This window comes from Chroicocephalus ridibundus, chromosome 8 (assembly GCF_963924245.1).
Source record: "Chroicocephalus ridibundus chromosome 8, bChrRid1.1, whole genome shotgun sequence".
Lineage (NCBI taxonomy): Eukaryota > Metazoa > Chordata > Aves > Charadriiformes > Laridae > Chroicocephalus > Chroicocephalus ridibundus.
The window spans coordinates 38,506,659-38,520,419 of NC_086291.1; the positions used below are offsets into that span (position 1 = coordinate 38,506,659).

The 13,761-nt window shown below is 56.4% G+C and overlaps 1 protein-coding gene across 6 annotated transcripts in view; it reads left to right on the forward strand.

The window, feature by feature from the left end:
- LOC134519808 (ankyrin repeat and fibronectin type-III domain-containing protein 1-like) overlaps positions 1–13,761 on the forward strand; it is a 262,952-nt gene that overhangs the window by 55,121 nt on the left and 194,070 nt on the right. For 2 of the 6 annotated variants that reach the window (XM_063344457.1, XM_063344459.1), the window contains exons 1-2: positions 401–567; positions 2,299–2,552. The exons of 3 other annotated variants lie outside the window; for them this stretch is intronic. In XM_063344457.1, coding sequence (XP_063200527.1) covers positions 2,368–2,552 — 185 coding nt within the window. In that variant the 5' untranslated portion in view covers positions 401–567; positions 2,299–2,367. Of the gene's footprint in view, positions 1–400; positions 568–2,177; positions 2,553–13,761 lie in introns of those variants that run through there. One more of the 6 variants, XM_063344458.1, reaches the window with a different exon arrangement.

Consider the following 13,761-nt stretch of genomic DNA (forward strand, 5'->3'; position numbering starts at 1 on the left):
ATCCCTGAGGCAGCACTGCTGCTCTGCCCTCCCATCAGGTGGTGCCGGGGCGGGGCGGGGAGGGGAGGGGAAGGAAAAGAGAGGGATTCAAATTAACCCCGCTCCTCCTCTCCACCCTTCTGTTGCCTTTGCACAGCTCAGGAGCAGATAACATCGTCTCCGCCAGGTAACCACCGCTACCCTCCTCCCAAGGCATGTGTGTGCCTTAACCCCGCTGCCTCCCAGGGAGCCAGCCTTACGCCCGCCCTCTATGGCAGGGGAACGAGAGTTGTCCCCTTCTGTCTCCCCCTTGTCTGGTCCCCGCCTCGGCTGCTTTCCCGCTGCCTCCCGCCAGCCCCCTCCGCTCTCCCCGGCTCTCTGACCTCCTTTGACGTGTTGCATTTCACGGCGGCTGGTAACGGGGAGCCGACGGGAGATAAGAGGGGTGACGGTGTCACCGGCTCACGCTGCGCCGGAGAGAGCCAGCGAGCGGATGCTCTGCCTCAGCCCTCCCGCCGCAAGCGAGTCGATTTTAGGAAGCGCCCTGGATCCCTCCCCGGCAGCGGTGGAGCCCATCGGAGGGAGAAGGTGGGAGACGAAGGGGGGCGGCTGCGCGGAGCAGCGGGTAGACAGCTTTATTTTCCCCAGCAGCGAGAGGGAAGCGAGCCAAGCTCTCCCCTCCTGATGTGCCAACAGGAGGGGGAAGGTGCTGAGGGACCACGTACCTGCCTGAGGGAGAGGCTGGCAGGGTCCCTCACGGCCGCAGGGTCCCCCGCGGCGCATCGCCAGCCCCCCGCTTTGTGTGCAGCTTTGTGCCGTTTTGCTGGGATGAATGTCAGCGTGGGGAGGCAGGGAGCGGAGGCAGTTCAAACAGATTAAAAGCCCCCCCCCCCCCCCCCCTTCCCCACCGAAAGAACGGCGGGCAGGGACGGTGACGGCGAGCAGGGACGGTGACGATCGCTCGGAGAGTCACCAGCAGCCGGCGGGGGCAGCCAGCCGCCCGGGGGGCCGTGGGCTCACGCTCGGCGGGGCGTACCCGGCTGCTACAGGCGTTTAATTCGGAGCGGGAAGCTGAACCAGAGCCCAGAAGAAAATAAGGGAGAGGGGAAGCGGGGCTCGGCAAGGCACGCAGCAGGTTTTCAGCGGCGGGGGGTCATCCCTCGTTGCAAGCAGGCTGCTCGCAGTGGATGGCTCTAAGCGGGGAAATAGCAATGAATGGGGGGTTTGTTTGTTTGTTTGTTTTTAACATGGCATCCACAACGGAGGGATCGAGAGGATGCGAAGGTGGCTTGCTGGTCTGCCAGTCAAGTTAATGCTGGTTTTCTCTGCTGTTTCCTCGAGGGTCTCTTGGCGTGGCTGTGAGTCGCCGGCAGACACCCCTTGCCCTGGACATGCTTCACTGACTTAATCTGGTTTTGCTCTGTGGGGCTGTACCGAGATTTTGGATTTATTCTTTTTTTTTTTAAGCCCTTGTTTTTCCTCCGCCCAGCTGGCGTCAGGCACTGAGGATGCAGAGACAAGTGCTCCTGACTAGGGGAGGTTTGGCAGTAGGATTTCCCTTTGGGTTCTCAGCATCCCTTTATCGGCTGCCTGCTGGAGAAGGGCTTTGTGCCGGGGCTAGGGGAGCGGTGCCCGCAGGTGACCTCTAGCTGGATCAGACTTGTTTTAAATGTCTGTCCCTCTCCTGGCGCTCAGGTGTTCTGTGACAGGCTGGAAAATCATGTTAGGTAGGTGCTGCTGGAGGCTGAAGGGTGCCTCCTGCTTTGGAAAACAGGGAGGGAGGAAAACTGGTGAACTCTGAATAGCCGCAAGAAGAGCAAGCAGGGATCTTCTCCACCTACTGTGCTGGTCTCTGTATGCCGTAAGAACAGACCCTTTGGAAATTCATCTGAACAGCCGATTTCTCAGGGTTTCTCGTCGCCTTCTGATCCAGACGGCATCCCCTTGCCTGGCTGAGGGCCACCACAGCTACCCTGGGCCACCTCCCCAGAGGCCAGCTCCCTCACCTGCCAAGGTGTCGCTTGCTGTGGGGGCTCACAGACCTGTGCCATCGCTACTGAGGGATCCTTTCCAGTGGACATTATTATTTTTCTTTTCCCCCCCCTCCTCCTTAATTTATCTCTGCAGCATCACACTAAATAAGCGTGTAGACGCCAGCCGCTCTCGTGCAGCGTGGCGCCTGCGGTTGGCTCAGGGAGGCAGGGCTTCCTACCCTTGAAATGTGAGGGATTGCTGTGGAGCGCGCTGTGGACTGTCCAACGAGTAATTCCTGGCTAAACTCCTCCTGTCTTGTGCTGTCTCTCTCTCTCCGACTCGCAGCGCTCCCGTCCCGGTCCTGCGGGCTGACAGAGCGCGCGGGGTCGCGAGCGCAGCCGGGCTGTAGCATGCATGAGCGTGCAGTGGGACCGGCGCCCAGGGACGCAGGCGGGCGCACGCCTGGACGCCGCAGGGGCCATGGCTTCGTTCGGGAAGCTGACGGAGTACTTCAGCCTGAGGAAGTCGAGAACGGAGCTGCGCTCCGGGCGGCGGGGCTGGCGGAGTGGGAGCTGTTGCTGTAGTGTCACCGAGTGCAGGTATGGGGTGGCAGTGGCCCGTCTGTCCTAGTTGCCTCCGTGTGTGTCTGCTGGGTGGGAGATGCAGTCCTTGGTGCTTTGCTTCCCCTTTACCTCTCCTGGGGCTGGGGAGGAGGCTGCGAGCAAGCCAAGAGCTGTGTGAGCGTCACCTCTGTCCTGTCTGGGGCTCCCGAGCCCATTCTGTGGGACATCTCTGTCTTGCTCTGCACCCCAGTGTCTGTCTCCCTGCCCAGGGCACGTCCCAGGTGTCGGCGATACATCTCGGATGTCTGCGGGGTGGGTGACCACGTGCACGTGTACCTGCTTGCCTCTGCTTTCTGTGCTGTGCCCCTGCGCTGGCTTCTCGTTCCGGTAGTGGGGTTCTGCCCTTCCCTCCCTCTGCCCCTCGTGCTGCCACGTCTGGAACCCCCGGCTGCGCAGGCAGCGAGAGGTGGCTTCTCAGGTGGAGCTGAAGCCCGTGCGTATGGGTGCTGATGGAGCCTCCTGGCATGCAGTGGCCAGGGGGGGCTGCGGGGGTGTCTTGGTTGTGCTCGGGGACAGGGTGACATGGCAAGGGGGCTCCTCTGGGCAGACAGATGCGTGGTTCATCACCAGCTGGCTTGCAGCGTGGATTGATAAGGGGGACGCACTGGGGTGGCATTGGGCTGACTGGAAATCCCCTGGAGCACGCTGCTGTCGGGGTGCTCAGGCTCCTGGCCAGAGGCAGCAAGGCCAGCCCCGGCTGCAGGGTACACGCAGCCTTGCTTTGCAACGTAAACACAGTTATTGCAATTAAGAAAGTTGCTCTGTGGCTGGGTGGTTTGTCTCTCCTTGGGTATTAAGAGCAGCTTGTAGGACACAGCTAGCACTTGATGCTGCACTGGGCTTTTCCCCTGTGTGAGGGCTCATGGTGGGGCAGAGGAGCGGTGCATGTCCCCGCATCGTCCTGCTGACCTGCACATGGCTTCTCCCTGCTTCTGGAGGGGTGCGGGTCTGTGCCAGGACACTCAGCAGGGGAAAAACTAGCACCAAGATACCCCCTCGGTTTCTTCCCTGGTTGTCGAGCATCTTGTACTCTCTAAAGGTTATCAAAGTATCTGTGTGGATCAAAAAAGAAGTTGGAGGTCTGTCGCTGGGGCCCTTCCTGCTGCTCCCCGCGCTGCTGCGGAGACGCTGAGACGTGATGTGCTGTTGCTGTCTCCCCTCTTCGCTCGGTGGTTGCGGGAGATGGTTGCCTCTTCCCCGCTCGCTCAAAGCATGGCACAGTTTCTCCACAAAAGCAGAAACATTCATGGCTGAGCATTGTTCTGCTCTTTCTTGGTGTTGCGGGCAGAAAGCAGGTTTTTGCTGTGCTGGTGCACACCTGCTGGGGCTGGGTGTGGAGAAGGAAGGTCAGTTCTTTGGGTGCCGCCGAGCGTGGCACATCCCTGGGGTGTGATGGGTGTGCAGCCGAGTGCCGTGTGGAGAGTGAGCATATGCCACATCCTGGCCGCTCCCCGGCGTGAGGGAGACGAGGAGGCACTCAGGGGGCTCTACGCCCTATTGACACCCTGTGTGCAGGGTGCTGCAGCCCTGTACCTTGTGTTTTGGTGGGAGTTGGGTGGTTTACCACGTAACAGAAGATATCATGGTGCCTTTCTAACTCTGGGACATTAGCCACAAAAGTGGCATTGCTGGCGTGCGAAATTTTCTGGGGGGATGCCGGGTGTGGACATGTTGGAGTCTGTGGCTCGCCACGCATCAGTCGGGGCTGCTGCCCAGTGAAGCTGTGCTCTGTGTGGGGCTGGTGGACATGGTCCCCCCAAGTGGAAGTTTCTCCATGTGCCCGGGTGGTCCGGTGTGGCCGAGCTCAAGATGCCGGGAGCCGTGCTCTCCCTGCTCCTTCACGCGTTTTGTCCCCCTGTGCCACGCAGGTGCTCCAGGGCAGCTCCTCTGAGCATGGAGACAGTGTCCCTGGTGCCACCAACTCCCCCAGCGACAGGGCATGAGTGCACCTGCAGACACTAAGCCTGTTCTCTTGATTGCATTCGGTTGATTAGGGGCGTAAAAATAAGTGTTGATTGAAGCACGGGATGATTTTGAAATCAGTGTCACTTTTCACCCAAGCTACTGGAGATTTTGCTGGGTTTTTCCCTCCAGTGTCTGTACGTTGAGAGGCCCCAGTTGAGACCCTTGACCCAAGCTGAACTGGCTGCTGGCGTCCAGAAAGCCAAAGGCTTCATGGCTGGGATCCGAAAGCAAGTGAAAGGCAACTGCTGCCATATCTGACCCTGTCCTTTCTCAACGGTGCTTTTTCTAGCTCTGATGAACAATTTTCTGGTTTTATTTCATTTCTTCATGCTAACATGGGCAAATTAAACGAGGAAATGAGATGCTCAGACCCCAGGTTTCCATGTGCATGGAGATATTGAAGATCCTGCATCCCAGGCTCAGCAGTGTGACAGCCAATGGACCCCATCGGAGCCTGGCCCTGGCACAGCTCAGGGCAGCCAGGCTCCCACCGCTCTGGCCAAAGCCGCGTAGTCCACTGGGACCACGGCAAACAAATGTAGGCAGGTCTGCAGTAAAGAGGATGCACAAACTGGAGTTATTAAATTCTAAATATAGTGGTCCCACGCATTCTCACAGGACCTAACAGATATTAGCAGGTGTGTAGTTATGGTTTTAAGTAATATGCCTGCATTTTTAAACTACGCCTCCAGATAAAGCAGCGCATATGAGGTGGGTTGAGTAAGTCTGCTGGATTTGGGAATTTGTGGGCTCAAACTTGTGCACAGAAGAGGAATGAGCCCAGCAATAGCATCATCTCTCCCCATGTTCAGGTGCTGTTGGCCAAATGTGCTGCTTGCAGGAGCTCTTCAGCCTCCGACGTGCCCTGTGCCCTCCTGCTCTGCCGTGACCCGTGGCACAGAGCTGTTGTGATGCCCCATCCCTGGAGGGGTTCAAAGCCAGGTTGGAGGGGGCTTGGAGCAACCTGGTCTGGTGGGTGTTGTCCCTGCCCAGGGCAGGGGGTGGCACTGGGTGATCTTTAAGGTCCCTTCCAACCCAAACCATTCTGTGATTCAATGAATTACACCTTCACTGTTATGTCAGCTGGAGGCTTTTCCAACCCAAGCCTTGCCAGCTGGGCTCAGCAGGAGGACGGATGCTCTGCTGCTGTGCAGTGGTGTATTGCCCCATGTTATTAAATCAATTGGACAGTCAGATTGCCAGGGGCTGAGAGGCTCCAGGTGCGACAAGCTGGGGATCAGTGTGTCCCCAGCATGCGGCTTATACTGGTGCAGTGATTGAGCGTAAACATGCCAGCCACAGCCGATCTCGGGAAAGTGAGTGATTTATTTGCAGTAACTTTTTTCAGTCTGCTGGAAGCATTGATGGATGAGCCCAACGCTCAACTTGACTGGCTTTGGAGCTGTACCGCTTTGTGCGGGATGAAGGCCCGCATCATCGCAGGGCTTGGTTTCTCTGCAGCGCTGGATGCAGGTGTCCATGGGCAAAAGACAGAAGGGGCTGGGGGGGCTTGCTGAGGTCTGGGGGGGTTAGTTCTTTGTATTATCCCATGGTGCCAGCCTCGAGGCGCTCGTGCCCAGCTCTTTGTCTTGGCAGGAGGGAGAGAGAGGATCCGCTTCTGGCATGGAGGAGTAATGAAAGGAAAAGACAGGTTATACAAAATAGCTCATCTATTTAGCTAGCTATTTTTAAAATGAAAGGTCTGGACAAATAATTTGGGGTTCCTACAGCTTTTGAAAGTGGATCAGAAAATCGAGGAAGGCTATTGTCTCGTAACTGGGCTGAGAAGACAGCCCTGTCCGGCTGCGTGTGCCAGGGGAGGGTCCAGGGCGAGCTGAAGTTGTTGGAAGCAGCTGGCACCTCTCCAGGCTGCTGGTTCCAGCCGAGGCTGCTTTGCAGTGAGCCAGCCTGGCACAGCCCCGCGCTGGCATCCGGGGAGCTGGTGTTGTCTGATGGAGTTAACCGTTTCAGGAGAATTTCTCAAAGAGACTCTTGGGGCCGGTCTCAGCCTGAATGTGATGCCAGCAAGCAGAACCCCCCTGAGAACACCAGTTGTTTTATGGGAGCCATGACCTGCAGCAGTAACAAGTGGCATTTCATTAAAAATCCCAAATACTGGCCAGGGGTGGCTTTTGGGAGGCATTTTGTCCTCTAGGCAGGAACTCGGAGGCTGTTTGGTTTCAGTGGCTTTCTCTCTTGGCCCAGTACTGTTTTGGGATAGATCTGCTTGCCTGGCTTCAGGAGGTTGATGCATGTTCCCTTTTTGATAGCTGTCACCTCTGCCCTCCTCTGCGGTCCCCAGAGCCCTATACGGTCCCCCGCAGGAGCTTTGTTGCGCTCATCTGGAGATCACTGCCTGGTTATGGAAAAGGAGATCTTCGGGATGGGGGAAGAGGAAGGCGAGATTTGTGCCTGGTTTTTCATCTTGCATCCTTCTCCCTGGGGGAGACCTTCAGCCTTGGAAACAGCAGAACTGAAGACCCCTAAAAACCTGGGGGGTGAAGAGCCTGTGTCCTTGGTGGGCTCCAGGAGAGGAGCTTTTCCCTGGCTTGGGGGGGTAGTGGGTGACCTGTGGTGAAATCCAGCTTGGGAGACGGGGAGGAGAGGTGCTTGGCTTGTGCTGAACAAACAGGTGTTAGCTTTAGGGTTTCGGTGGTATTTCCCCCCCCCCCCCCCCCCAATACATGAATAGGTGATTGTAAGTTGGTGTTAATTGGTGATTAATTAAAGTACGTAAGAATTAAATTGTGTAAAAAATCCAAATTGCCCAGCCTGTTTTGCTCACGTCACGAGTTAATCTCCAGCTGAAGGAACGGTGCTCTGGGAGATGCTCTGGCTTTGCGCTTGCGGGGGAGCAGAGGTGGGTCCAGATGTCCCTGCTGCTGGTGGGGTCAGAGCCTGTCCCAGCAGAAAATAGGACCAAGGAGCTGCTCTTGGCGACAGGGAGCTGTTATCTCCCCTCCTTTGGGGGTATTTTCCCTGATGACATCCTGATCCATGTTCCTCGCTGTGCAGTTTGATGGGCTTCGAGGTGGATGAGTGGGGAGGGGGAGCAGGCAATGTTTTCCTGGCAGGATTGTGCTTCGTTGTTTTTAGGTGCTTAAAAATATCTCTACAGCTCTGGCAGCACGTCTGCATTCAAGCACGCGGTCGTGATGGGGAAGAGGAGGAACTGGCAAGTTTTGGGGCTGGAAAACTGTATTGAAGGAATAAATCCTGCACACGGGGCGAGGCAGATTGAACTGTGGGAGCAGGTTTTCCCACCTCTGGTTTACGGCACAGCCTTGCCAGAGTCCCCATTGCTGGATTGCGGCTGCCTTGTGCAGCGTCCCGAGGTGTATCGCAGTGGCATTGAGCCGCTCGATGTCGTGTCGGACACAGCGCTGGGGAGTCAGCCCGCCCCTTCAAAGTCCCAGTCCGGGGGTTTTAGTCAGCACTGGATGTCTTAAACACAGGTAGGAGCTGAGAGCTGGTAGCACGGAGCAAGAAGCCAGATGGGATGCATGGAGCAGCAGGGGAGCCTCCGTCCGTCTGCCAGCCTTGCCGGCTGCTTGGGGGTGTCTTATGCGCCCCGCTGCGTCGTTTAGTCTTGAGAATGTGCATGGACCATTTTTTCCAAGTGCTGTATCCCGCAGCTTGAGCTGGGTGAGAGGCTTTCAACCTGTGGTAAAACTCGCCCCCAAAGGGGCACCTCAGAGGGACACTGAGGATCTCTCGTACATAGCCGAGAGTTTGACTGACTTTTCCCACTTTGTTTTTGACGTGCTTTGGACAAAACCTTTCTGCTTCCAGACGATGTGTCAATATGGCAAGATACCCGCATTTTAAAAGAGAAAACAAGTAAGGAGCTTGGAAGTGTTTTGGGTTAAGTGAGAAGTTTCCACCTGAAATCGGTCAATAAGGTGTTAGAGGCACTTGTATTTCAGACTTCCCAGTGCTGACACCTTCCTCGCCTGCGGAGAGGCCATCAGGAAAATGTGCGTGGGTGCATCTATTCGCGTTCCTGCTGCAATAGATCACTGTAACCTAGTTAAAAAAATAAAAAAATTAAAAAATTAAAAAGTTGAAGTCCATCGCTGCGCGTGGAAGCTCTCTGTGCCGGTACCTAACCCGGCTGAGCTGGAAATAGAGTCCTAAATCCAGCGCTAGTGACTCAGACCACGGCCTGCTTTGCAGAAGTGCCGAGTGCCCATTAATCCCATTAACTGTGCCAGGCAGCAAACACTCGGTGTCTTTACAACTTAGCGGGGATCGTTTGTGTGGCTGTGCAAGACGAGAAAGAGCTTTAGGAGTTGGAGCTTGAAAACTTCAGCCTCTTTCAGAGGAAGAGGCGCTGGGCCTGGGAGCTCGGAGGTGGGTCACAGGGTGCTCTTGGGCTGCACGGCTGGGGCGACGTCCATCCTCAGGTGGAGCTTGCGTGCTCTTCGGTGACACTCGTTTGAAATCACATGCGCTGCTGCTGCTCTTTCCCACCTCACCTGGCATGGCGGCACTGTGTTGGCTGTTGGGGTGACCGGTGCCTTTCCCCTCTTGCATTTCACAGCTGCCTCCTTCGCCCTTCGCACTGGTGGTGCATGGCGAGGTGAAGGACCGAGTCTTCCTCCCCTCTCCTCTGCGTCAGCTTTTCCCCAGGCTGCGCGAGCGCTCCGTCCCCGGTGTCTCACAAAGATGACAAGCCATCAGACATAAACGGTTCTGTTTTGTGAGCAGAGTGGCGGTGCCATGGGAGGAAGTGACATTTAGCTTTTGTTGCTTGATTGAGCTGCCTGGGCTTTGCATATTAAACCTAAAGAGGCTTTTTAGCTTTGCTTTCCCCCTGTTGTTTTCATCCCGTGGCTGTGATCTAGCAGGAAGGGCCTTGGGGAGCAGCATGGAGAAGAAATCTGGCTCCCCATCAAACCTGTCCTGGCGAGGGGCCTCTCCACCAGGAGCTGACACATCCTGGTTCTCCACCGGGGAGTGGGGAGATGCCTGGGTGCCTTTCCAGTTCCAGCACCCAGTAACCTGGCCCCAGCTCTGCGACACCGCTGTCTCAGGGTGGGCTGCTGCCTCCCTCCCCTCTTGCCCTGTCGTGGCACCGGGCACCAACGCATCTGCAGGGGGAAGCGAGGTGGACAGAGCCAGCCGTGCCCGGCTTCTCTGGTGTCCGCTGCCTCTCCATGCTCCTCAAAAACCTGCGCTCGTGGCTGTAGGTAGAGCTATGTTTAATATCTCTCCTGTGAAAACGCACGCATGCGTGGGCCTGGGAGATGGCTGGGAAAATCAACTTTCTGTATCTGACAGGCTGGAAAAGCACGTCTGAGCTCTCGGTGTCATTTTTTGGGGGTTTTGGGGCCATGTTGTATCTAAAGCCAAGGGAAGTGGTTTGCACCCGCTCTTATTCCTTTCCGCCTAGCTTCTGGCCTCCTTTTAAAGCTAATCTTTGGGATGGGAGATGAGGTTGGGAGCTGACTATTTTTGCACAAGCTGAAGCTAATCTTTGCCTGGATTAGGCAGAAAAAAATGGATACTCATCCTTTATTTTGGAATGGTAGTTGTATGGGGTGGCAGGAGGAGGGGGAAGTTATGCTGGTATTAAGGGGAATTACTTATGTAGCATGACTGCAGAAAACTTATCCTTCAGCAGAAAGCCTTGGCCCATGAGTCACGGTTGCTAGAAAGAATGTTTAATTCCTAATTCACCCAGTGTTTTGGCACTGAGTCACAGCTGGGTGGGTGTGCAGGTAGGAAACAGAAGCACCAGCAACACACACCGGGACTTACGCACGGAGAAGGGGAAGGAAGTGATATTTCAGACGGCGGATGTGAATTTTAACAGCTTCTAATAAAAGTGGTGGCTGGCGAGGGGGAGGTTTCTGAATGGAGGGCTGTCCCTGTTTGCCCTTCTCAGCCCGCTCCCGCCTGCGCAGGGCAGCCCCCGGGGCGCGTGAGGGTGCCAAGCAGCCCAGCTCCTGGCTGGGTGGCCTGGGGGATGTTTCTCGCTCCCCTCGTGGAGCAAACCCTGCCCTCCAGCTGGGAGTGGGTTTTGAGGGAGTCCCCGCCGGGCACAGGGGAACTGCGGGGGTGTTGGCTGCCCTGCTCACAGCTGTCAAGGTATCGAGCTGCATCGGCGTCGCTTGCCTTTGGAGGTGAAGGGAAGGGGCTCTGTGCCCTCGGGTGCCTCGAGGAGACGCTGAGCTGAATGGCATGCGGGGAGCCCATGGGGATAGAATCATAGAACCATAGGGTTGGAAGGGAACTCTGGAGATCACCCAGTCCAACCCCCTGCCAGAGCAGGGTCACCCAGAGCAGGTGGCACAGGAACACGTGCGTCCAGGCGGGTTTGGAATGTCTCCAGAGACGGAGACTCCACCACCTCTCTGGGCAGCCTGTGCCAGGGCTCTGCCACCCTCACAGCAAAGAAGTTCCTCCTCATGGTTAGGTGGGACTTCCTATGCTCAAGTTTGTGCCCGTTACCCCTTGTCCTGTCACCGGGCACCACTGAAAAGAGCCTGGCCCCATCCTCCTGACACCCACCCTTTCAGTATTTATAAGTGTTGATAAGGTCCCCCCTCAGTCGTCTTTTTTCCAGACTGAAGAGACCCAAATCCCTCAGCCTTTCTTCATCAGAGAGGTGTTCCAGTCCCCTCATCATCGTGGTAGCCCTTTGCTGTCCCCTCTCCAGCAGTTCCCTGTCCCTCTTGAACCAGGGAGCCCAGAACTGGACCCATCACTCCAGGTGTGGCCTCCCCAGGGCAGAGTAGAGGGGGAGGATGACCTCCCTCCACCTGCTGGCCACACTCTTCTTGATGCCCTCCAGGATGCCATTGGCCTTCTTGGCCACCAGGGCCCATCACTGGCTCACAGTCATCCTGTTGTCCCCCAGGACTCCCAGGTCTCTTTCCACAGAGCTGCTCTCCAGCAGGTCACCCCCAACCTGTCCTGGTGCAGGGGGTTATTCCTCCCCAGGTGCAGCACCCTGCACTTGCCCTTATTGAATTTCATAAGGTTCCTCTCTGACCAAATCTCCAACCTGTCCAGGTCTCTCTGGATGGCGGCATAGCCTTCTGGTGTGTCAGCCACCCCCCCCAGCTTTGTGTCATCAGCAAACTTGCTGAGGGTGCACTCTATCCCTTCATCCAGGTCATTGATGAATATATTGAAGAGGACTGGACCCAGTACTGGGGAACGCCACTCATCACTGACCTCCAACTAGACTCTGTGCCTCTAATCACGACCCTCTGATGTCGTGATGGTGGTGCCAGGGCCCGCGGGGGCAGCGGGCAGAGCCCTGAGGAGCAGAGGGGAGACGCCATTGTGATTCGGAGGGGTCTGAGCAGAAGGTGTCATCTGTCCATCGCCCTCTGGCGTGCTCAGCACCTGCCCTGTGAACAGCCAGCTGGCCTTGGGTGCTGAAGGACCTCCTCAAAGTCACCAGCCCTGACATGGCTCCTGTGTGAGGGTGGGAAATTGGAGGCAGAGCAGCCATGTGGGCTGGACCAGCACCCTCTTGTGTTTGGCTCCTTCAAACCCCTTGTTCCCTGGGGGAAAGGCCACCCCTGGAGGGTTCCTGAGAGAGCATCCATCCAGCTGATGCTCCCCTGCAGGAGGTGGGCTCAGATGGGGCTGATGGAGAGGAAGGAGAGGAGGGATGGGTTGACAAAGGAGACCTTTTCTGGACCTAGGAGGAAGCATTTCAAAGAGGAAAGAAAAAAAAGGAGACTTCTGTTCAGAGTATTTCAAGACCAGAATACTTTAATAATTAAAAAATTAAAGTGTGGTTTCTTTTTTCCCCCCTCAAAACTCTGTGTTTTCTCCTGTAGGAATAGTTGGCAATTGTACAAACTTACGCAAAATATTTTTAGTTTGCATTTTTCGATGGGGAAGAACAGCAGGCAGAATCAAGCAGCTCCTCTGGGCTGGGCCGACTGTGGCAGCCGCTCCGCCGAGGGGGGAGTGGAGCCCTGACCCCCCCTACCCACAGCAGCCCCCCATGTGCTTCCACAGGTGCTGGGTGCTCGGAAGCCACCAGAGCTGGCCTTTTGTGGCTCCAGGCCCACTGCTGCCAGCCCCGTGCACAGAATTCAGGTCACCACCTCTGTTGCATCTTTTTTTTTTTTTTTTTTTTGGCTGCAAATCTGTGCTTGTGAAAAAACTGCAAAGCTTCAGTGCATTCTTTCTGTTGCTTTAAAGAACAAATAGCTAAAATGTAGATAATGGAAGGACTCTGTCCTGGTGCGTGTTATAGAAGTCTCCAGAGATACACCCACATCTGGCACCCCCGAGGTTGCAAGGGAGCAATAGAAACTCATGGGTTTGTTCCTGCCACCTTGATGACATTCCAAAGGCCTAAAAACTATCGCACTTCTATTCCTGAGGAACAGAGGCTGTTTTTATCTTGGGAAGGTTTGCTGCTGGGGAAATTCCCTGTCTCTTGTCAGCTGGGCGGGCTGCTTGGGGTTTCATCCTCTGGTGCGAGTGGATGCAGGCTGCTCCTGCACACACCACCCAGCCGCTGGTAGGAGAATGTTAGTGGGGAAGGCGTGGAGAAAATACATCCAGTGACCGAAGCATAAAAGCAATTCATGATAATGGTGCTTTTAACCCTTGTGGTGCTGTTTGATTAGGTCCCAGTGGTGGTGCAGGGGAGGAAAGGGGAGCGGAGCCCCAGCGCTGGGCTGCAGGAGCGCCTGATCCCCGCAGGCAGAAGGGGCGCCCAGGAAGGGGGTTTCAGCGGGTGTGTGTTGATTCACCGCTCCTGGAGTGGGGGTGTGTGTGTGTCAGGAGGCTCTGGAGCAAACAGCGGCGCTGCCGTTTAACGTTCATCTTTTCCAGGGAGAGGTGGGAAGAGCGGGAGCTTATTCAAACTGGTGATTTTTGGGGCTGTTTGTTCTCCTGAGCAGCAGGTACGAGTTCCCCCAGCAGAGCCCGGCTCTGCGTCCTCCGTGGGCGCTGGGCTGAAATCGCTCACGTGCAGCCCGGCGGCTAAAGCTGTGCCTGGGCTCATGCTTTTGGGCTCTGCATCACTTGCATCCTGGGGGACAGAGGGATGCAGTGGGATGTCCCAGCCCCACGGGACAGCGTCTCGTCCTCCGTGCGGGTGAAGTTGCGCAGAGAGGTCCTGGGGCTGGCTGGGACCCAGACCTGAGCCCGGACCCGACTGCTCCTGCCTGGTCTCCATGTTCCTGCAGCCAGGGCTGCTCTGATCCCTGTTGCGAAGCCCAGGAACGGTTCCTTTTGG